We start from the raw sequence: 25,127 nt of genomic DNA, 5'->3' as shown, positions 1-25,127 counted from the left end.
ATTGCAAAGGGAAGTGGGGAAGAGCAGAACTGTCCATACTAGTGGTACATTCGAAAGCTTCGTAGAGCTTTGAAAAACTATTTGGCGTTCTACGTCATGTTAGTGCAACCCATTGAAAGTGTTGCCAGCGCAAAATATATATATAATTGTCAACCTCACCTATCCGTGGCGAATCCTGTTTCATTAACAGCCGAGGCTCTGACGACCCCGAACTCCTCATGGCTCTAGGGGGTGGGAGGGCGGAATAGCATTGAAGGTTTCATGTGATCATACCAAATCGTTCCCGAGATGATCGGGCTTGGTACCGGAACGTACAGGATCTGCATCCGGTAAAGGACCATCAACATCGATAGCACTCCCTAGGGCCTTCGGGGAGTGTCCTTACCGCTACTACAACAACGTTTGTAATCTGGGCCATACCGTCAAGTCGTTTACAATTCTTCTTGCTATCTCTTCTTTTCTCTTTTTGTATACCTGTTTTTGCTTCACGTTTGCTTTCGAGAAAAATTTACAAATGTAAACGCGAATAGGAAACATAAAAAGTAACACCAGCGGAACAAAACAAATTGCTTCTCGTCTGACATATCTTATATCGAGCACTTGGCCGTTAGCCTTATCCCTATTCCTAGCAAAGCAAAAGCCGAAGATCAACAGTCACTAGAGTGAATCGAAATTGCGCCTGGTTTAATTCATATACAGACGCTTTAATGGCAAAGGGTCTAGCAAATCGTACATACATATTTGTTGCAAGGCTAGCTGAAGAGAGGAGATAAGAGAGCAAATGTTGCTTGAAGCATAAACATCTTAGCAGCAAACTTAACAGGGGGACTCACGTAACCGTATAAATGCCTTATAAAGTGTGTAAACGTATAAATTTATCTAGTTTACGTAGGAGCTGTCAAATTTTGTATGAAAAATCATTTACACAATTTGTATAAATTTACGCGCACATTTCATTGTGTAAACGCGGTAAACTCAAAGGAATGCAACCTTGCAGACATTACATTTTCATCAAAAATCTCCAACATCAGCAAGTAAAGGCGTTTTAGTTTTGATTTTTCACTTAATCTTGGTATTTTTTAATTTGTAAAACAATCAAAAAAATTTTTTTTGGAAATAATACAGCTGAAAAACAATCAAGTTTATCAAGAGTATTACTAGGTGCGTTCATATAACCGCGTGTGTAAATGGATATAATTTTACACCTTATAAGTTTATATGCTATCATGAGTCCCCCTAACATTTTACTGGAATCAGGCATGCTTAACCAACGAAACGATATCATTTCGTTTCGTTTATTAACGTTAAGATCGTCAAATTAACGAAATGATTTCGTTTCGTTTTCTGCCATATCAAAACGAAATCAAATCGTTTATGTTGATTATTAATTTCAAACTATGCTGGCAAAGCTGATTGATGGCGGAGTCATTAAAGGTGAAAGCATTATCCAAGCTGATTGCAACTTTTCTCATGAATTTTGACAGTACGAACATTTCTCAGAGTATTTTTGACATTACCACCAACGAATTACACAAACAAATTACATAGAGTTTGTGTGTGTATGTGCGCTCGTTGTTGCCACCTTACGGCTTCACCATGGCTATAGCATTGCCAGCACAATTCAAACATAAAGTATCACGTTTTCGTTAACGTTTTTAACGTTAACGAAAGCTTTTCGTTTCGGTTAAAAACGAGATACAATTTATCTTGATAATTTCTTTATCGATAATATTTCGAAGTGTTTCAACGGAAACGGTGGAAATTTTTTGATAAACGATTAGCTTAACGTTAAGGTGCATTCCTGACTGGAATATATTTGCTGTTAATATTTCGCTTTAAAAATATTTCTACAACATTCTGTGGACCAAATTTATAATTTTTAAACTTCAATAAAACAATTAAGTTCAGTAGTTCAGCAATTTTGCTCTAAATGTAAGGCCTGATTACTTGCGAAGAGATTTTAGGCCAAGGTTCTCTTCCAATTTGCGTCGTGATCTACTACCAGGGGCGACCCGGCTTAGAAAAATTTTATTCTAATTGAAAAAACTTGTTTCTAAAATTTTGATGTTGCTTTGCCCGGGACGTGAACCGAGGATGCAGCGAAAATTAAATTTTGAATTTTTTCGTGTTTTTCTATTTTTCGTAAATTTAATAAAGCAATAATGAGATAATTAAGAATTTGTATTTTTTATGGAAGATTGAGTTCAATTAGGGCTTTAATGTAGAAAACTTGACTAATTATTTTATTAAGCCTCTGTGTGAAACTGGCATAAGAATTTCCTCTAATTTTATAGTGTAAAGATATTCAGTACACTGAAAGAAAACGACTGGTAAAATCAACCGAAATACGGGTTAATTCAACCGAAATTTCGGTCAATATTTATCCATCGCAACAATATGTTGAATCAACTGCGCACAAATCGTTGATTCGTAATTGACCGTTTAGTAGTCAAATGAACAAAAAAAGTTGTTGCGACAGCTTTGTACGAAAGTACATATGTTGCCATATACATACATACGTAAATATGTGAATACATAAATACGTATGCTTGCTACATTTACATACATATGTACGCACTCACTAACCGAACTTCAATTGGGCGTACATCAAATATGCTGGCACACATTAAACATTATACACTTTATTATTTTGTTTTATTAAACGCAGTTTCACGAAATTTTATATTTTATCTAATTTACAGTTTTGAACTTCGTTTTTCAAATAGAAATGAAAATAGTAGTCACAAAACTGATTCTCAATTCTTTCAGTTGCAGCTCAGCTCATTCTCAATTTCTTCTCTCGCATGTAGTTGCCACACCTGATTGTTTCGAACAAAACTTGTAGTATAAATGTATGAAGTAACATTTTAAATAGAGAACTTGTAAGTTATAGAAAAGTAAAGAATCAAATCGCAGGAAGACAATTCTCTACTGGAGTAACTTTACATATAATACGGCAAGTTTAATTTTCGTAACACTTTAAGTTGAAGCGATTCCAAAACAACTCAAAATTTTATGTTGTCGAAAACATCAACATTAAAAAGGATGCTTTTTATTATCTTATTAGATTCGTTCGCGTGAGTGTATATTAGTAAAAGCTTGAACAAAATGTAACTAACTTTGGAAAAATCCTGTTCGTTCAAACAAAACTTTTGCAACAAGAGGGCGAAATTTTGCATTTAGCTTGGAGGAGAAGTTGCAAAATTGTACCCGATAAATAGGTGTCCCGGTATCTCATAATTTTTTGCACAGTAAATTCAAAAAAGGGTTTTTCGTTTTGTATTGATGTCTGAAAAACTAGTTTTTTGTTGTTTTCCCATTTTGTGTGTGTTTCGAATTGTTGGCTTCCTTATTTTGGTGTTTTGTTTGTTTTACCAAATGGCACCATAGTCATAAGTACAAAGTAGAGAGCGCAGTGAGCGTAAAATTCTCTTTGAAATTTGATCATGTATTGACTGTTGATCGATGTTGAAATGACCAGTGAGATCAGTTGTGTTAACAGAAAAATCAGTTAGATTGATTAGGAGTCTGTCAATTTTACAGAATTTTGTTAGCTTAAGAGCGACAATTTCTCTTCTGTTGAAATTACTAAACTAATTTGTTTGCTTGACAAAGAACTCGGTCGAATTAACCATAATTCGATCAATTTCACCGAATCTCCGTTAAGTCAAGAACAACAGAACCGATTTGTTGATTTTACTAGCACCATTTCTTTCAATGTAGAAAGTAAAGAATAAGATAACCGATAAAGTTTTCAAATCATGTATGCTACTATTTTTTCACCCACAAATGTGTACTTAAATATGTACATAATGCATGCTGTTTTTGCAAATTAACTTTTATACGTAATTATGTATGCATGTATAGTAACTGAAAGCAAAAAGTTAATATTTACTCTTATTATTCAACAGTTCCTACGCCGGCTTTATTTATGAATAAGGTGGCTAATTACTTGTGCATATTTATTCATAGGCCATCCGATCCATCTACGAAAAGCGTTGTACTTCAATGCCTCACTTATTAGTCGCCTTTATCAAGATTTATAATTTAAAAGTAATTATTTAAACATACTACAGCAACAAGTCTACGTCTCAGTAGCAGCAAGTACATATACAGTTTTGCTCATAAAAATAGCGCACTCCTACATTTCTAAAGCATTTAAAAGTTGTGTATTCCCTAGCCTGATAAAGAAGTGTATGCCTTTTAACAAATTTCTTTTTCCCCGCTTTAACGGTTTCGGAGTTAAGAGCTATATTTCAATTGGCAGCTAAATAATTATAGACGCTTATTAAATAGAAGATTTACACTCTAAACTTTTTTGGCTGTTTTTACAGCGATAATAGAGGCAACAGTTTACCAACTCTATGTCTAAATTTAAGCGCGCTAACTTAAGCAGATTTTTGTTGAATGGCTAAGCAACCAACTGTGTAACTTATTACACACAAAACTGTTTAAATTTGCATTCTCTGTCTCTCTTTTTGTTTGTGCTACAAACAATTTTTAATTCAAATACTTGTGTTTTAATTGGTGGAAAATAATTAATTTATTTTTTTCATTACATTACATTATTACAATTGTCGTGCAAACAAACAAAATTGCAAAAGTCGCTGTCCCTATGGGCGTACACTCTAAACTTTTTGATTGATTTAACGACAATTATCAAGGTAATTTTATGTTGAATCTCTTGCTGCTGCTTAAAATCATATTCATTTCTGCTTAGATTCCGCGAAAAGTCACAAAAGGTATAATTGGCAATTTGAAGTTGTCATAATGTCAATTGTCCTTTTGGCCGTTGCCCTTATGTCACCCCAGCCCAAAAAAAAGCACAAACAAACTATCAAGAGGCCATGTGTTTGTACGATATAGGTATCAAATGAAGGTATTAATGAGGGTTTTAAAAGGGCCCTTAGTTGAATATGTGAAGGCGTTTACGAGATATCGACCAAAATGTAGACCAGGGTGACTCAGAACATCATTTGTCTGGTACCGCTAATTCATTTATATATGTAATACCACGAGCAGTATTCCTGCCATGATTCCAAGGGCTTTTGATTTCGCCCTGCAGAACTTTTTCATTTTCTTCTACTTAATATGGTAGGTGTCACATCCATTTTACAAAGTTTTTTTCTAAAGTTACTTTTGCGTCAATGGACCAATCCAATTACCACGTTTCATCCCTTTTTTCGTATTTGGTATAGCATTATGGCATTTTTTTTTTAATTTTTCGAAATTTTCAATATCGAAAAAGTGGACGTGGTCATAGTCGGATTTCGCCCATTTTTAACACCAAGATAAAGTGAGTTCAGACAAGTGCGTGAACTAAGTTTAGTAAATATATATCGATTTTTGCTCAAGTTATCTTGTTAACGGCCAAGAGGAAGGACAGACGGTCGACTGTGTATAAAAACTGGGCGTGGCTTCAACCGATTTCGCTCATTTTCGGCATAGAAGCTATGCCCTTACAAAATTTTACAAGGATTGGTAAATGTTTGTTCGACTTATGACATTAAAAGTATTCTACACAAATTAAATGAAAAAGGGCGGAGCCAAGCCCATTTTGAAATTTTAATTTATTTTTGTATTTTGTTGCACCATATCATTATTGGAGTTGAATTTTGACATAATTTACTTACATACTGCAAAGATATTCAACTTTTTGTTAAAATTTGACTTATAAAAAAAAATTTTTTTAAGTGGGCGTGTTCGTCATCCGATTTTGCAATTTTTTATTTAGCACACATATAGTAAAAGGAGTAACCTTCCTGCCAAATTTCATCATGATATCTTTAACGACTGCCAAATTACAGCTTGCAAAACTTTCAAATTACCTTCTTTTAAAAGTGGGCGGTGCCACGCCCATTGTCCTAAATTTTACTAATTTTCTATTCTGCGTCATAAGGTCAACCCACCTACCAACTTTCATCGCTTTATCTGTCTTTGGTAATGAATTATCGCACTTTTCGGTTTTTTCGAAATTTTCGATATCGAAAAACTGCGCGTGGTTATAATCCCATTTTGTTCATTCTAAAAAGGCGATCTGAAATGATTGCCCAGGAACTTACATACCATAATTCATTAAGGTACCTCAATTTATCGTGTTTACGGACGGACAGGCTTGGCTCAATGAATTTCTTTTTTCGCCCAGATCATTTTCATATATAGAAGTCTATATCTATCTCGATTAGTTTATGCCGTTATGGATTAATGTACTCTGTGAGCTCTGCTCAGCTGAGTATAAATAGCAATACCCAATTAAAAAGTACTAGCTGGGACTAATCCTTCAAAATCATTCAGAAACTATCAGTGCCCTAGCTATGCTTTTCTTGGGAGGCAAAGGTGGTCGCACCACTCGATACACCTATGATAGACGTCCCAATATGGTTTTGGAGAAATAAAAATTAGACATGAGTTGCATATCGCACACTTAGATCAATAACGAGTTTAGACGAAAATATGAAATTTTAAGCTTTTGCGTACTATCGGGCTCCTCAATTGAATATCCGCCGATATTCATAATCTATTAAATATAAGTTTCCCTACTCACTCTGAAAGAGGTCGGTAAAAACCAGACCTGTAAAGTATTGAGTACATACTTGCACTAGCACCAAATAAGTACAAGTACTCAACTACTTCAAATCTAAGTACAAACTACAAGTACTCAAGTACTTCAAATCTAAGTACAAAGTATAAGTACTACAGTATTTGTACTTCGAATTCGAAAGTACAAGTAGCTATACTTACGACATACTTGCAAGTACACGAAAGTACTTTTTCTGATAAAATATGTCAGTTTGATTCATAAATGGAAAATCAAAATATGAGTAAAATTCTAATTAACCATTTTGTCAAAGTTAGGTGATCGTAAGGGTGCTGGTTGATTCGCTTCAAAATCTATCGAGAGCACTTACAAGCACTTTACTTGTACTTCAACAATTCAAGTGCAAGTACTTTGCTACTTATACTTGTACTAATTTTTCGAAGCACTGACAACTATCAGTACGTACTTGTACTGGTACTTTTTCTTTACAGGTCTGGTAAAAACTAAAAATTGCATTGCTTTTTGCCTTTCCTGAACTTTGTGATTTTTCGAGTTGATCTATGTGTACGATGTTTTCAATCAAGCAGGAAATCTCTAAGTTTATGTGCAGATCTTACGATATAAGATGAACAAAGCTACTTCTATCTTTTAATAGGGTAGTCTTAAGGTGCATGGTGGGTTTACAGGGCTTTCTGGCGTCACATGCTTGTAAATTAGGCCTAGTCAGCGACTGCAGATGTAGGAAATACGGGTTTTGGGAAGAAAACATTTAGCATCTTATGGCTTCGGCTAACTACTGGCACTGGCACAGTTATCAACTATCGAACAGCCTGATTCTAATGTGGTAACAACTTTCTTCATGTGGTAACTTTGTACCATTTTGGTATTCTGCCCACGAAAGTAGCCGGATAATTGTTTACCCACTGAAATAGGTGGTAACATCGATGTAACCACACAAAAGCTGTTGTTTAGAAAAAGGCAATACTGAAAAATAAAGAATTGTGAGCGCAAATAAGTAAAAATAATAGTAAAAAAGTGTTGCCTCTTGCTATACATATTTGTTTCCATGTACTTTCACAGTATATATTACAATATAGCTATGTAAAAACGTATGCATGTATGCACATATGTATATACACATCGTCCCGTTTATTCGTTAACATCGTATCTACGAGTGACACATTTTCGGTAAAGCCATGGCGGAACCATACACGGTGGCAGCATGGGGACATACCTACAAACATAAATAAAAATTCCATATACTTCGTTTTTGTAAATTCGATGGACAAATGTCAAAATCGTACTGCGCCGGAAGTTGATGTATCAAATTAAATAAAAAAAGTTTATATTCAGCTGTCCCATGCTGCCACCTTGATCGTTCCGCCATGGGTAAAGCGAAGAAAACCAACTTTTAAATTTCACCACAGACACTGGTGAGTTTTTCGGTGATGACAGCGTTACCACTTTGGCCAGAATCGCGAATAAAACAACTGGTAACGATTTTCGGTTACATAATGTTCTGGGTACTATTTTACCGGTAACGCTAAGAATCGGGCCGTTAGTCGATCAACAAATTCGCCTAATACTCTGCACACATTCAGTCTAAAACCAACTCAACATGACCTAACCCCAACTTTTAAACATTGTAAACAAAAACTAAAATTCTGCTATTTATATTAGCTCCACTGTATTTACAAGCATACCCATTTCATATTTATAGGACCGCTTGTGTTCATGCTTCGGTGGTCTCTCTCACCAATGGCTATTGATTGAAACGACTCGACATTGTAAAGACTGCCACCTCCTTATAGTTACAGCCCCCTTATTTACAGTTAATGTGTAGGCTATGTGCAAGTGACAAAACGCCATTTACTGAAATGAAATTAAAAATTGAATGCTTCAAATTAAAACCTTTATTCGCGCCTACATGCATAGATACGACAAAAAGTTAACTGTATTTTACAGAGAAATTCGATACGAAAAGTAGTTTCTCTTGAAATATTCGATATTATTGTTAATAATTATTTGTTCCGCAAACAGCTGATTTTCGCTAAGTAATAGTGATAGCTTGTAAACAAATTATTGATCAACAAACAATATTTTTATCGTGTTAATTGTATTATTTTTCAACTGTGCTAATTTCTTAGATAAACGAAAATCCAAAAAATATCATTTACTTGTGCTTTAAAATAAATATTCCATTATGTAAATTTTTCGCAATTTAAGTCAACAATAAGTGTGCAGGCAATATATTATTTTACATACATACAAATGTACCAGGCAAAGCAACATCAAATATTTAGAAATTAGAAGAAAGTGTACATATCCGTACTTAATTTAATATAGTGCATCATTGAACTTTCAAATGAAATGTGATATGTCTTCCTTACATCCTGCCTTTATGCCCCAAAATTCCCAAAAATAAAATTGTCATTCCATTAGGCTTCTGTGTGAAATTGCTATGGTATAAAATAGGAGGTAATTGCATTGCGATTATCAGGTTGTCATTTTTAAACGGTTTTATTTAGCTTGGTTCGATGGCACGAATTTTGTAATTGAAATTTAAGTAACTTTCCGATAAGCTACAAGCTTGAAACTTGGAATATAGTTCAGAACCCAATGATAATGCAAAAATAATAAAAAAAAACTCCGATAGGTGGCGCATGGATCGAAATATTTCAAAAAATCGTATTTGTGGTACATACGATACATGAATAGAAAGCAACCTATGGTGTCCGATTTGGCTTGTATATGGAGCAAATATTACATACAGTCCTGTGGAAGTGACATCAAAATATTTTGGAGGTCGAGGGGGGACAAGCAAACGTGGCGCAGAGTCGAGTAAAGTCTTTGGAAGGATTATGTATTGAGGACTTAGATTGTAATAAATTGTCAGGAAAGAGTCCTTGTAATAATGAGTCACTAAATGAACTAAATAGAATGAGAAATAACACTCCCCAAAGCCTTCGGGGAGTAACCTAATCGCAAACAACAACAACAACAGAAATAATAGGCAATTAAATAAAGACTAAAAACTTGAAAATAAAATAATTAAAAAAAAAATTTTTTAAGTTAAACGGTTTTATTGAAAACAATACTTACATGAAGTAATAATAATATTAAAAGCTTGAAAATAATTAGGTAGGTCCTAGGTACTAGTCGTCGCACTCCTCATCAATCTAGGGCATTGATCAGACCATTAAATAAAAGCGTTGGACGCGTCAAATTTCTACTGATAGTCATATATAAGACCAACTGAACATTAATCAGGTTATGCTACGCCTCACATTTTTAGAAATTTCACACGTCCAATAAAAAAAAAATAAATGTAAGGCGCGATAACCTCCGAAGAGATCTAAGGCCGAGTTTCTCTTCCAATTTGCGTCGTGCTCCTCTTGATTTTCCCTACAAATTGGCCAGACGGGACCTACATGTTTTATGCCGACTCCGAACGGCATCTGCAAGGCAGATGAGTTTTCACTGAGAGCTTTTCATGGCAGAAATACTCCCGGAGCGCTTGTCAAACACTGCCGAGGGGCGACCCCGCTTAGAAAAATTTTCTTCTAATTTAAAAACCTTATTTCTAAATTTTGACGTTGCTTTGCCGGGTTGCGAACCCAGGGCATACGGTGTGGTAGGCGGAGCACGCTACCATCACACCGCGGTGGCCGCCAATGCAATGGACCACGAATTTCAACTTTTTCTCTTTACCAGAAACGCCGTTATGAAATTCGTATGTAAAATCACCCCCTGATTTCGAAAATTGAGTTCATTTTTGATTCTATGGTACCGTTTTTGAGATATTTGTAATTTACCGTTATTCGAAAAAACCAAAAAGATGGCTCCCTTTAATTACGTATATCTCACGAACTGGTCAAGCAATTGCAAATAAGTTTACAGAATCGGAAAGACGATAAAATTTGCTATAAATGCATCATACATTGTTTTTTGCTCAACCATATAGTTTTCGAGATATTAGCTCATCATTTCAGATTTTTGTTTTTTTTATGAAAAAATATGAAAAAAATTACTTTTTGCGAGGGCAGCATTCCAAAACCACAACATTTTTTTCCAAATATTTAATTAGAAAAAAGATAAGCTATCATCGAAGAAAATCGATGCAAAACTACGTAAGTTATAAGCGATCAAATAAAAATACCCAGGTTGCGCAACTTCAATGTATGTATACATACATATATTAAAGGTATAAAGTGCAAATGGGATATTATCCGGATAAACGAATAACACCATAACAATGATAATACTTTTTCTTTAAATAAATCAAATAGTACTTTTAATACTCGAATTGTTTTATAGTAGGTAGAGTGGTTGCATCGAAAGGAAGAGTGGTTGGGTTCGAAAGCTGCTGTAGGCATGTAGTTATAAACATATATTTCCGTCACTTATGGGTAAGTATGCAGGTAGATTTTCAAAATTATAAGACACAGAAAATTTTTAAAGCCTACATCTAAAGCAGGTAGTATTTTCTTTTCCCGGCTTCGTATAAAAAGGAACCTTTCTGTCTAGGTAAGATTTGATTTTTTAAATTGTATTCTTGTTCCGAGTATAAATATGAGTTAATGCGCCTTGAAACTTCATAACATCTGCAAGGCTCGCAGGAGATAGTTCAGTTCATAAGTCAATTTTCAAAACCGTGATTTAGTAAAAAAAAATAAAATGAGTAAAAGGACGCGAGAATTTGAGTGTAATAACGATCCAGATATGTTCTGTTTCATGTGTGGCCAATATACTATCATAAGGCGACGACGAGTGTTCTCAGATCATATCAAAACTTTATACTCCAAGTATTTTGGCATTGAGCCTAAAAATGCTGAAAAACCATGGACACCGAACACAAAGTGTACATCGTGTCGAGTAGAATTGATTCAGTCGGAATCCGAACAACAAATAAAATTTGATACACCAATGATATGGAGAGAACCTACTTGCCATTCAATAGAGTGTTATATTTCTCAAACAAAAGTACTTGGCGTTGGAAGATCAAGAAGAGTAACCTATGCCAGCGAACCTACAGTGACATTACCAGTACTACATTCAACGGCAGTTGCGGATCCAGTTCCATTATCAACAGTAACATCTGAGTGTGAGGAATCAAGTTGTACTGAATTTCGCATGGGAAAGGAGAGAAACGTTCTATCACAAGCACAACTTAATGATTGGATAAGAGATTTGGAACTATCCAAGGAAAAGGCCGAGATCCACACTTCTCGTATGCAACAATTTAAATTTGTATCATCCGATGTTAAGGTGATATATTGTAGAACTCGTCACGAACCATTTTCCAAACACTATACCAAGAAAGACAGTATATGCTACTGCAACGACATTCCTGGTTTATTGAAAGAGTTTGGTCAAACATATGATTCAAAAGAGTGGCGATTGTTCATAGACAGCAATAAACTGAGTTTAAAGGCTGTATTATTGCATATTGGTAACAAAAAGCCTTCTATCCCGCTAGCACATGCAGTAAATACAAAGGAAACCTACGAGGAAATGCAAAAACTACTCAAATTTATCAAATATGAAGAGCATGATATGTTCTGATCTCAAAGTCGTTGCAATGTTATGCGGTCTACAAAGTGGCTACACCAAGCACTGCTGTTTCCTCTGCAAGTGGGATAGCCGAGCTCGTAAGGACCACTACGTCAGAAAGGATTGACCGGAAAAAGTCGAGTTTACCGTTGGTGTGGATAACATGAAATACACCCCTCTTGTCAAGAAAGAGAAAATCATACTTCCACCCTTACACATCAAGCTCGGTCTCATTAAAAACTTTGTTAAGGCTTTGGACAAAGAAGGCGAAGCATTCGCCTATTTGAAAACAATTTTTCCAGATATTTCTCAAGCCAAGATAAAGGAAGGTATTTTTGTTGGACCACAAATAAAAAAGTTAATCAACAATAATCAATTCAAAGGACTACTCTCATCAGTTGTGGCAGCAGCGTGGGAATCCTTTGATAAGGTCGTTGCTTCTTTTCTCGGTAGACACAAAAGCGCTAACTACGAGCAGATAGTGAACGACTTAATCAATAATTATGCGAAAATGGGTAAATATTAAAGGCTTATTAAAATTAATTTCCCAAAATTCTATAACTTGTTTACCTAACTAATATTTTCTTTCCAGGCGTAAATATGTCGTTAAAAATTCACTTTCTGCACTTACATTTGAGCTTTTTTCCGGCAAATCTTGGCGACGAAAGTGACGAACATGGCGAAAGGTTTCATCAGCAAATGAAATTAATTGAAAATCGATATCAAGGATTCTGGGACGTCGCAATGATGGGTGATTACTGCTGGTTTGTCATAAGAGAAACCGATCCTAAACTGAATAAGCGTCAAAGTCGAACACATAATAATTTCGACTACATAGTAAAATAAAATTAAGATAAAGATTGTTAGAATATAGTACAAACATAAATAAATTTAAAAAAATAGTTAAAAATATGGGTAATTTCATTCATAAATTGAACTTTTAACTAAATAGAAACAGAGCATAGCTAGATATTTCACTCTTCTTTATACCATACATACGTTTTGAGGTATACGTTGAAATTGCGCAACCTGGGTATTTTTATTTGATCGCTTATAACTTACGTAGTTTTGCATCGATTTTCTTCGATGATAGCTTATCTTTTTTCTAATTAAACAGAGCTTTACGTAAATAAAAAATATTTGGAAAAAAAGTTGTGGTTTTGGAATGCTTCCCTCGCAAAAAGTAATTTTTTTCATATTTTTTCATAAAAAAAACAAAAATCTGAAATGATGAGCTAATATCTCGAAAACTATATGGTTGAGCAAAAAACAATGTATGATGCATTTATAGCAAATTTTATCGTCTTTCCGATTATGTGTATTTGCAATTGCTTGACCCGTTCGTGAGATATACGTAATTAAAGGGAGCCATCTTTTTGGTTTTTTCGAATAACGGTAAATTGCAAATATCTCAAAAACGGTACCATAGAATCAAAAATGAACTCGATTTTCGAAATCAGGGGGTGGTTTTACATACGAATTTCATAACGGCGTCTCTGGTAAATTTTGGCCGTCGACCAGTGTTATTGTTTTCAATAAAACCGTTTAACTAAAGACAATTTTTTTAATTACTTTATTTCTTAAATTAATCTATTTGTAAATAATTCTATTGAAGCTGCTCATGATGTCAAAATTTGGCATAGCATTGTCCAATTCAATAAATGTAGGAGACAGTAATTTTAAATTAAATATTAGGTACTTTTTTACAGTCTTTCTTATTGTATAATGAGAACGTAAAAGATAAAAAAAAAATAATAGAAGGAAATTGGCATATTTCTAGTTAAAATTTTTTAATTGAAATACATTTATAAAACATTCAAAAGACAATACAGTTCTAGACTTTTTACTGGTTTTGTAGAAATCACTGATGATCGGGGATGATGTCTTTTTCTGGATGAAGGTTGTGCCAAAGTTATTGATTTGTGAATCTGAATAGCTCTTCAAGTAACGGGCCGATTCTGTAGAGATGTCTGCTTGAACGGCATTTGACCAAATCCGATATTGACCAGCAGTTTGATGATAAGCGGTTTAAAGATGTCAAAGCTGAAGTTTACGGTATGAAAATAGCAAACCACCTTGAGACACTGTTTTAAATCTAAAGTGAAGTCTCCGATATCTTCGAGGCAACGCGACATGTCGTGTGTATTTATGGCTTTCCGCAAGTCGAACGCTACCAACGGTGCTTTTGCAGGGTGGTTGTTGTAGGAGGGATACGTGATTTTTATTTGATGTATTTAAATGAATTTTTTATTTGAAAATGTTTTCAAATCAAAGATATTTTTTATCTTCTATTTGATTCGGCATCGAAATAAAAAATTTTTTTTATTTGTTATTTGATTCTTCAACTATGTAAATCAGAAATACTTTTTATTTTTTATTTCATTCGGCATCCAAATCAAAGATACATAGGTATCCCTTTTCCCTTTCATTCAGGGCTAAGTTTCTCATGGAGCAGAAGCTATTTTGAGGTCCCAGACCTGAAATGCCTGCTTTATTTTATCGAATTTGGGAGATCTAGAAAGCAACTCGATAAAACTCGTAATTGCGAGTGTTATCCGAACCGTGCTCATTAAGTCTTTCGTTGTATACACTTTCTTTTGCAAAGAGCAATTTTAGTACTATACGAATCTTAGTTAAGCTCTACTGCTTGAATAAATTCCCGAATATCTCGTAAGACATTTGTCTGATTGAAAAACACTATAAGGCGGGGTGACAAGGTGGCAGCAAATATTTAATGGGTTGAAACCCGTTTTCATATAAAAACAGGAGATTTTTTGCGTAGTACGAAAATGGTGTATTCTTGTTTTTTTAGAGTAGCCAAGATGTCTAGCATAATCGGCTCGTAAGCGCCTGAAGCTACTTATAGCTAGGGGAATCAGCTATGACGAGGCCAGAGAGCTCGCCAAGGAACATATGCTATAGTGGTCCTATCCAGTCGTTTCCGATACAGTTCTAATCAGAAACCAATACCCATATACCAACTCACCGAATTTCATCCAGATTTCTCAAAATTGAGGGACTAGCTTGCGTTTGAACAGACAGGTGGCCAAATCAATTTAGATCCTCATCCTGTTCGTGTCCGTATTTTTATCGATTAGTCTTTCTGTTCTTATTTAAGGACTCACATTTTCGAGACGGATCAAACTTAATGAACCACTCCATTTGGATGAAAGAAAAAAAAAATAAAAAATATCTTTGATTTGAAATTGGATTTTAAATCAAAAAGGATTTTGAATCACGCAACCCTGCGACCCACTCTGTCCGCCTTTCATGTCTGGAGCAAAATCAGTTTCCCGTAAAGTATTTGAAATGTTGCTATGATAGTACGCTGCCTTGAGACCCAGATATTTGGACAAAAGGGAGCCTGTCTAATCGAAATAAACTACTGATAACTTCTTTTGTATTGCCAATTTTCATGACTCCGAACGGATGCTTTAAGGCAGATGAATTTTCACTGAGAAGCTCTTCATGGCAGAAATACACACTGAGTGTTTGGGAATCACTGCCGAGGTGCGGCCTCGTTGATAAGAACTTTTTTTTCTAAGTGAAAAAATTTCTTTTTGGAAAACACCAAAACCATCTATGGAATCGTAACAAACGATCACGGATCGGAAACTATTTTCACTCAAGCGATAAAAATTAGCTATCCAGCTATTTAAAAAATATATATATATACTAGAAGACCCGGCAGACGTTGTCCTGCCCTAAATTTGGCAGGAGTGAATAAAAGGATTAGGAAAAAGTGAAGAGGGGGGAGGGCAGAGTCAGACGGAAAAGCTTATTAAAATGTATTCAGATAGACATTTTAATAAGCTTTTCCGTCTGACTCTGCCCTCCCCCTCTTCACTTTTTCCTAATCCTTTTATTCACTCCTCCCTCCGTCTTTTTCGCTTCCATCTCCATCTTCGTCTGATTCTAGCTCTTTCTCAATCTCCTTCTCTCTTCTCTCAATTTCTTTTCATTCTTCTGCATCCCTTATTGCCTGTCCCTGAGGGTGGTATATAATTTTATTCCAGACTCAGTCCCAGTCCGTCTCTGGATAATATATTACTCTGTACTAAAGCACTCATCAACAGCTTTCATTTGATATCCATATTGTATAAACACTGTCTAGGCATTCACTTGCCCACGTTTTGCCCTATATCTAGAGACCCTAGTCACCCAGGGGTATGAAAATTACCTTCTACACAAGTAAAGACTCTCCTGAATTAAAAAAAATGTGATAGTACCTCTAAATCGCGAGCCCCCTCAGAAACCCCACCCTCTCGGCGGGCCTGGTGTCGTGCTATACTTGATATCATTCGCTATAATATTTTTTATTGATAAGCAGGTTGTTTAATTAAACACCAAGCAATTACATGGAAGTATATCCGCACCACCTGAAAAAATTAGTGCCATTGCGTATACGTAACATTTTATTATTACGTATAAACAAATAAAAAAATTCCATTAAAATAATATTGCGACTATAAACTGAGGTATAACCTATCCTATGTCTCAAGTTAGATCAAACTACACACGGGGTGCAAAACAAATTCAAAATCGGTTCAGTAGTTTAGGAGTTCATGGCGGCCGAAAATGTTGTGACAAGTGTTTTTTATATATTAAGATTATGGATCGAGTGAGTACGCGTTGTCCCTAGTTCACATATTTTATTAATCCGATACACCATTTCGGTGCTATTGTGATTTACAAAACGGCATTCGATCACGGATCGTATGTTACGATTCGGCCACATGATTACTCCGTACATAAAGCAGCTACAATAACCAAATTTCATGTGTAGGTTCAAGTAGTAAACCCCACCTTTTTTTATTTTTCAACAAGGGGCTTGCCATCGCCCATTTTATGTCAGAAGTTTTTAAATGTTGTTGGTCATAAATCAAAAATGGATTGAGTTGTCATCACAAAGCTTAATAAACTGATTAGCCTTGTCAAAAGGAATGAGTTTGAAAAGAGTGAAATCGGTTAAGAGCCACGCCCATTTTTATATAAAAGATTTTAAAAGAGATCTTAGGCGAATGCAACAGGCAATATCTTTGCGAAAAACTATTTTATATCAATGCTTTTTAACTTCTTTAGTATACATATTTACAAGAAACGAAAGAGGACTGGCCTACCGTGAAAAGACTCGGTACCCTATTTTCCTTTATAAAGGGGAATATTTCTAATAAAAGGGGAAAAATCGAATCAATCGAACACGCCTACTTTTGGTAATACCTTGTGTCAAAACTCTGAAGTTAAATGAACTCTACGATGAAAGCTCTCCGCTGAATATTTATTGTTCGGTTACACACGAACTTAGACACCCTTGTTTTTAGTAAGATGAAATAACATTATTTTAAACAGGGAAACGAATTCCGCTCATACTTGCATAAATCTCTCTAGCAAAAAGATTTTCATAAAAGTGTATTCGAAAACAATTTAAGACTGAACTATTCGCAAATAAACGCAATAATGAACTTTTAATTAAGCAAAAACAAAAAAACAGAAAAGAGTAACCACAACAGTTCGGCGCGCATCTTCAGCTAAAATCATATAATAAATTATAAACAAAAAAAGCAAACGACATAAATAATTTCGTGCCAACACATACAAACATACATAAAAAAAGCCTCCTCGTTTTCTTGGTAGCAGCAATCATTTTTGACGGTCCCAATGTTCGCCACCATACGACATCTGGTTGGTGGTGGTGGCAGCGCTACTCAACCGGATCCACTAACTCATGCGCAGGAACGATGCAGGCCAACAAAGAAGAGACCAACCAAAAAAATATCAAAAAGATTGCGACAACAACAACAAATCGAACAAATGCAACAAATGTTATTGCTTGACAATGAAACTTATTCCACATTACATTATGAGCGCACCAATCTCAGCCATAGCAGTCTTCTACTACATCAGATCTCGCACGACAGTATAACAGACGAGTGCAACCAAACGCTCGATTCTATTGTACCATTAACTTTTGCCTCAGCTGCAACACCAATAATTTTACCAAGTGGTTTAAACTTTAAAACAGATACGCTTAACGATAAATACGCGTTAAATGCTGGACAGACGCGTTTGCCACCGCCACATCCGCAAACTGTGTTAATAACATCACAACATTCATCACCGCCACCATCTCTAACGAGCAGTGTACCACCACCCCTTCATAACGGTGGTGTTGGTGGTGGTTATTCAACATATTTACCACACGATTATAGTCTCTGTGATTCGTGTCGTCCATTACGTCTTTATAATAATACTCACGTTAAATCAGGTAGTCCTAGTTCGGTGTCGCAGAAAAGTTTTAGTGGTGTTTCAACGCGTTATTTGAATTTAAATTCGAATTCGAGCAATCGTTTTAATTCTGTGCCACCGTCCTCTGTTGTGTCTACAACAACACCGCCGCCACAATCGCATCTACAAAATCACCATCCGACATCGTTTCCAGCTCCGCCTTTACGCTCTTTTCATCATTTCTCTCGTTTTCAGCCAAGACGTACAACTAGCGCTAGCATGTCACAATCTGGAGACGATCTACATTCGCCTAGCTATCTGTCATGGCGAAAGCTGCAACTGAGTCGTGCCAAGCTAAAAGCCTCCAGCAAGACGTCAGCATTACTATCCGGATTTGCCATGGTGAGTACGATTTTAAAAGAAGATCTCAATTAAGATCTGTATGCCGAAAAATAGTATCAGATTAAAATATTAATATGTATGGATGTATATGTGTCTCTATCGTTTCATTATAATTTCGTATTCTTATAAAACCTTGAACCCTTTGTGCAAATAATAGATTCTTAATGTCGTTTGATATTTTTAATTGCATACACATATCGCTCATTTGCTGCAACATCGTCATAACGCAAAAAACATGACTTTTGAATTAATAACATATAAACGTACCCAATATCATGATATATGTTGTTTAAAAAAATCTTCGTGATCAGTCAAAAATTTAGCACTTGTTATAAAAATGAAAATATGCCTTTATATGCGCAACATATGGCAATTAAAATCTTTGAATGGCTCTCCTGGAAAATTGTGTTTTTTGAGTTATGACGACATTGCAGCAAATGAGCGATATGTCTCATTTTCAGACGTACATAAAAAGAACTGTATATATTGATTGGATCATATCTTTTGCCCAAAAGTTTGCAAAAACAACACTCGCTAGAATGTTGAATTGTATGTGAAGAATGCGAAATCGTGAAAGGCTGCATCCGCGTTGCTCAAGACAATTTTTTTTAAGGAGCTTTAACCCTTTAGAGTACCTGAGGCGTATGAAGGGTGACTGCAGCTTCTGTTGGACAAACAAGTCTTTTCTTTTGTTAGGTTGCGCAGAAACCAATACCTTCATAGCCGGCGATTGTTGACTTTACAATAATGTCTTCCCCCAGCGGGTTAGGGGGTCAGAATATACCCGCGGTAGGTATGCCTGTCGTAAGAGGCGACTAAAATATCAGATTCTAGGGGTTGTGTATTGCAACCCTTTCAGGTTGCCAGCGCAATATATAGCTTTTCCAAACCTAATTGTCAACCTCACCTATCCGTGGCGAATCCTGTTTCATTAACAGCCGAGGCTGCGGCGACCCCGAACTCCTCATGCATCTAGGGGGTGGGAGGGCGGTATGGCCAAGAAGGTCGCATGTGGTCGTAACAGATCGTTCCCGAGATGGTATTATTATTTATTATATTATACCGGAACGTACCGGATCTGCATCCGGCAAAGGACCATCAACATCGATAACACTACTAAAGGGCTATCACTTGTAATTTTTAGAGACCTATGATTTACACTATTTTCCTTAAACAGGACTACATTTTGAAACCCGGGCACAATGTTGCCTTCTTTCCCAAAACCGATAGAATCTTTCATGTGAAACCCAAGAATTACCAAAACAATCAGTCTTTTGTCGTTTCTTTAATAACGATAGAACGCCTTATTGATCAGTACATACAAGACTCGATTTTTTGGGGGTTGACTACCTTTTGAGACTTCGACCTATATTCTGCCTGGGCCATCCGAAAAGCACTGGAGTCGAGGGGCTCTGCCTGAATTCATAAGCAAACTTTGTACACCAGAATCGTGGCAGCGGAAGCCTCACAATCGGGAGAAAGATAAGGGAGAAAGGTCAGATGGGCGGGGGCGTCGGGAGGGGATGACTTGAAACTTTTGCCAAGCGTAAGGCTAGGAAGGCCTTGTTAGACTTGTATTGTTGTTTGGGTAGGGTATCATTAGAAGCTGTGGACTCTCGCTAAGGGTGTTATACTGGCTGTTTAAGCGACTTAAACTATGAACATTTTTCGTTCGTTTGTTTCAGTAGCCATTGAGTGTGCTTGTAATTCTCAACTGGTTAGTGAAATATTCTAAAGACATAGTTTGAGTTTTTTAATTAAAAGGGAGGTTCTTCGGATGGTGTGCTAATACATCAGAGCCCAGTGCTCGCCTCCATATCACACTTTGAAGGGGTTCTTCAAATAGAAGATGAGGTGGCTCATTAGAGCGAAACCTCAGAGTGCCCAACGCTCGCCCCAAATTAAATAAATAGAGGTTTTTCTTGTAGAAAATGGGGTGGCAATACCTCAGAGCCGTCCCGTGCTCGCCTCCATATCACATTTTAAAGGGTTCTTCAAATAGAGGATGAGGTGGCTCAGTAGAGCGAAGCCTCAGAGCCCCCAGTGCTCGCCCCCAAATTAAATAAATAAAAGGTGTACTGATGCTATGCATCCTCCCATGACTTAAACACGCCAATAACACTAACTTAATAAACTGAATCCCTTAAAATAAACACAAATAAATAAATAAAGGTGTACTGATTCTATGCATCCTCCCATGACTTAAATACACCAATAACACTAAAACTACCCAACTCAATAAATGGATACATTAAATCAAAAACCCCATAAACTCAATACAGTCCATTAATAATAATAATTTATAAATTTAAAAAAAAGGAATGCTTGGTGGGAGTTGAACCCGCAACCCCGGGCGTTTGGTCGGGTACGTCAGCCACTGTGCCACGACTCACACGCCTACAAGCACATAAAATTACTCATTTATAACTCTTATTAAACTGCTCGCCCTCAATTGCCCAAAGCTTAGACACTGGCTTAGTGAGACATTAGTTAACCCTACTCCGCTCTATGGGGTGCTGGTCTTATGGAACGCACTGGACCCGGCGAGCATTATTTAAATGTTAGAGGCAGTACAGCAGACTGTGCTGGTTTGTAACAGCGACGCTCTAAGAGCAATATCTGCCTTATCATTGAAGTTGCCGTGGGCTTTTCGGGCGTTCTTCCCTGCTGCGACTTTATCCCAGACAGGACAGACTATTATGTGCCGACAAGCGCTCCTTGTTCAAGCTTCGCTTCATTCATTCTTTTGTGACAGGATTGGACAAAGAGACTAATATGTGGAAGTTAACTTATTCAGGGTCGAATTTAATCATGAAGCTTTGTGTGAAGGTACGCTTTCCCGATCACTATCGTTATTATTAATGTAAGTTGCTCGCTTAAAAACGCGGTGGTTGGGATGTTACCCAACGTTATTTAAGTTATTGTACATATCATCATTTGGATATCCTAACGGCAAACGTAACTATTTCAAGATTAGGACATCTGGGATCGGGTCATAGCAGTATCCCGGGCAACTGACACGCGGATATCTTAACTCACATGGATACAACTGAACCTGTTGCAGATGGCTGTAGGAAATTCGTAGCCCCTCTGGCTACGTGTGGTCTGCTTCTGTATTGATTGGACTCTGGGAGGTTAGCGAGTTTCTTCTGCCCGGGTTCACGAAGAATCATCTGTCGTCGAATTCGGCCTTATTCTATACCATATGTGTTTGGTGAACCTGTCGTTTGCACCTTATGTGCCAAAAGAATCTGGCTATTGGCCCCCATCTTGTATATAGACGAGCAAATACGCTATCGCACTATCTATAAAATAAAATTTAACAACAAAAACAGTAAAAAAAAAACACAGCGACACAAATTCTTCAGTCTACCTTCGCTTGTACTAGTTGCTTAATTCTTTTTAATTAAATTTATAAAGACAATATTCCATCCCTCACATGACTAAGGTGTCCCCGCCCGGTCGCTAGGCAGTCATGCTGTGGTTTCTTGAAATTCATTAGCCCTTCTCACCGCAGCTTTCCTCTCATAGAATTTTAGCGTAGTCTTTCGTCTATTATTCTTAGCTTTTGGCACTGCTACACACACAACAACCAATTCAGTTGTTTCATATGTAGCCAATCAGAAAGTAATAAAAGACAATTGTTTATAAATCGCCACATTCAAATCTGGCTAGTGAATAAATTTATCTTTATCTGAATATTTTCAAATTCATATGTTCAAACTTAAAACATTGTTGAGGAGTAAAGTTAGTTCTATAACTATTCAAACATGAGGATCATGATATCGCGCAAGGGTTTACGTTCCCCTTTATAATGATGTGCCAAAGAACCCAGCGAGGCTCAACACTTCCGTGCAATTTCGGAATTTAACAAATTTGATTCGAATGCTTTTAAGGCAGCCTGACTTTCAACAAAGATCGTTATTTAGGTCGCTGGATTTGCAATATTCTGGAGCAATCTAGTGACGACACAGCACAAGTCAGGAAGTCGATAAGAGTAGATCCCACCACCAGTTTCTTTCAACCTGTGGGGTGGCCCGTCGTTTTTGCGTTTATGTGAGCATCTGTTTGCACGGCGTCAAGCCTTGTCTACTGAAAGTTGCATTACAAATTGCCGGCAGAAAGTGGTCGCACATTTCTTCGGTTCCGCAAAAGGCGTTGGATATTTTAGCATTGTATTTTGTCAGGTTGGACAAGGATTTGACGGTTAATCACAATTTACCGACACCCGCAGAGAGGTTACAGTTCTTTAGATGCTCTTCCCATTTGGCACGTTTGTGTTCATTTACCACCCGCACAATATCCAAGTTGAGATTTCTAATGTGAGGGTCTCTAGGTCGCTAGGTCATGTTCTCTTGCTATATTTGCAGCTTCAGCCGGGAAATAGGGTATAATTTCGAGTATTATACCGGCTACTTTTTTGAAATTATTAAAAGTGTGCCTCTCATGGGTGATGAAGCTTGCTGATCGCTGTATTGAAAGTAGTATGGGCAGGTGGTCAAATGCAAAGGTAAGCAACGGCTGCCATTCAACGCAGTTTGTAATATTATGACAAAACTACTAAATGAATATATTTCAAGTCCTTCTGAACCAAGTAAACTATTGTGTTTCCTCTCGAACTACGAGACATTTCAAACTTCTTCCTCTGAAACAATGTAGAACTTATTTGGAACTAAACGAACCTTTCCGCTTGTGTCGCGATTATAACTCCCACTCAAACACATTTGATAGCTCGGACTCGCTTTTTTCTATAAAAAGGACTGTTCTCACCTCCCTTAATAGCACTGGTTTACAGCCAAAATGCACCAGAGACGCCATTATGAAATTCCTATTTAAAATCACTCCCTGATTCTGAAAATCAAGGTTATTTTTAATTCTATGGTAACGTTTTTGATATATTTACGAATTACCGGTATTTCAAAAAAATAAAAAATTGGGTCCACTTAATCATATATATCTCAAGAACGAATTGAGCAATTCCAAAACGGTTTGCAGCTTTTAAAAGGTAATAAAATTTGCTGTGCATATAAGTCCCTGCAGATTCAAAGATAACAAACAATCATTATGGATTTTTTCAATTTTTTTTTGCAAAGATATAAAAAAAATTGTATTTTGTGAGGAAGGATCTCGAAAACTTTTTATTTTTTCGCAGATTTTTTGTTTTCTCTCTAAGATCCGTTTTATTGCAAAAAAACAAGCTTTCATTCAACAAAATCGATGGACTAATTCAAAAGTTATAAGCATTCAAGTAAATATTAATAATATAAGCATTCAAGTAAATATTAAATGGGAATATTTGCATGAATGCTTATAACTTTTGTATTAGTCCATCGATTTTGTTGAATGAAAGCTTGTTTTTTTTTTGTAATAAAACAGAGCTTAGAGAGAAAAGAAAAAATCTGCAAAAAAATAAAAAGTTTTCGAGATCCTTCGTCGCAAAGTACAAATTTTTTTATATTTTTCACAAAAAAGTAAAAAATTCCGTAATAATTGTTCGTTATCTTTGAATCTGCAGGGCCTAGAAAAAAGTGTTGTATGCACAGTTTATAGCAAATTTTATTACCTTTTCTACTAAGCTTCAAACCGTTTTGGAATTGCTCAATTCGTTCTTGAGATATATATGATTAAGTGGACCCCGAATTTCATAATGACGTCTCTGGTTCATTTTGGCTGTAAACCAGTGTTATTAAGGGAGGTGAGAACAGTCCTTTTTATAGAAAAAAGCGAGTCCCAGCTAACGATAACGTTAATTAGTAAATATCTCAAAAACGTTACCATATGATTAAAAATAACCTTGTTTTTCGGAATCAGGGGGTGATTTTACATAGGAATTTCATAATGGCGTCTCTGGTGCAGAAAAAAAGTTGAATTTGTGATCCAGTGTAGTTAATGTGTTATTGTTTCTGTTTTATTAATTTAAGTATTACGAGTATTACGCTGAGCTGATCATTTCACTTTTGTAGCTGAGCGGTTTTAGATCACCCAGCAGGTTAGGAGGCTTATAATAGACTTGTTGCAAGTATGTCTATCGTAAGAAGCGACTATAATACCTAGATGGTTCAAGGGGTTGTGTAGTGCAACCCTTTCAACGGGTTGCCATCGCAATTTATAGCATATCCAACCCAATTGCCAACCTCACCTGCCCGTGGCGAATCCTGTTTCTTTAGCAGCCGAGGCTCTGGTGACCCCAAGTTCCTCGTGGAAGTAGGGGGTGGAGGCGGAATGACCTAGAAGGTTCAATGTCGTCATATTAAATCGTTCCCGAGATGGTCGGGCTTTTACCTTAATGGTGCTTGCTACCGGAACGTGCCGATCCATATCTGGCCAAGGACCATCAACTTTGATAACACTTCTCAAAACCTTCGGTAAGTGTATTTATCGCTACAACAACAACAAGCAGGTTTAGATC

At 36.3% G+C, this 25,127-nt stretch overlaps 1 protein-coding gene across 13 annotated transcripts in view; it reads left to right on the top strand.

Annotated features, from left to right (window-relative positions):
• Positions 1 to 25,127, top strand: part of Orai (calcium release-activated calcium channel protein orai) — a 274,407-nt gene that overhangs the window by 245,367 nt on the left and 3,913 nt on the right. For 7 of the 13 annotated variants that reach the window (XM_067774453.1, XM_067774454.1, XM_067774456.1 and 4 more), the window contains one exon: positions 18,572 to 18,718. In XM_067774453.1, coding sequence (XP_067630554.1) covers positions 18,572 to 18,718 — 147 coding nt within the window. Of the gene's footprint in view, positions 1 to 17,440; positions 18,719 to 25,127 lie in introns of all 13 variants that reach the window. The other 6 variants (XM_067774449.1, XM_067774450.1, XM_067774446.1 and 3 more) reach the window with 2 other exon arrangements.

The sequence above is a fragment of the Eurosta solidaginis genome, chromosome 3 (genome assembly GCF_040869045.1).
Source record: "Eurosta solidaginis isolate ZX-2024a chromosome 3, ASM4086904v1, whole genome shotgun sequence".
NCBI lineage: Eukaryota > Metazoa > Arthropoda > Insecta > Diptera > Tephritidae > Eurosta > Eurosta solidaginis.
This window is presented reverse-complemented; position numbering and strand designations above follow the sequence as displayed.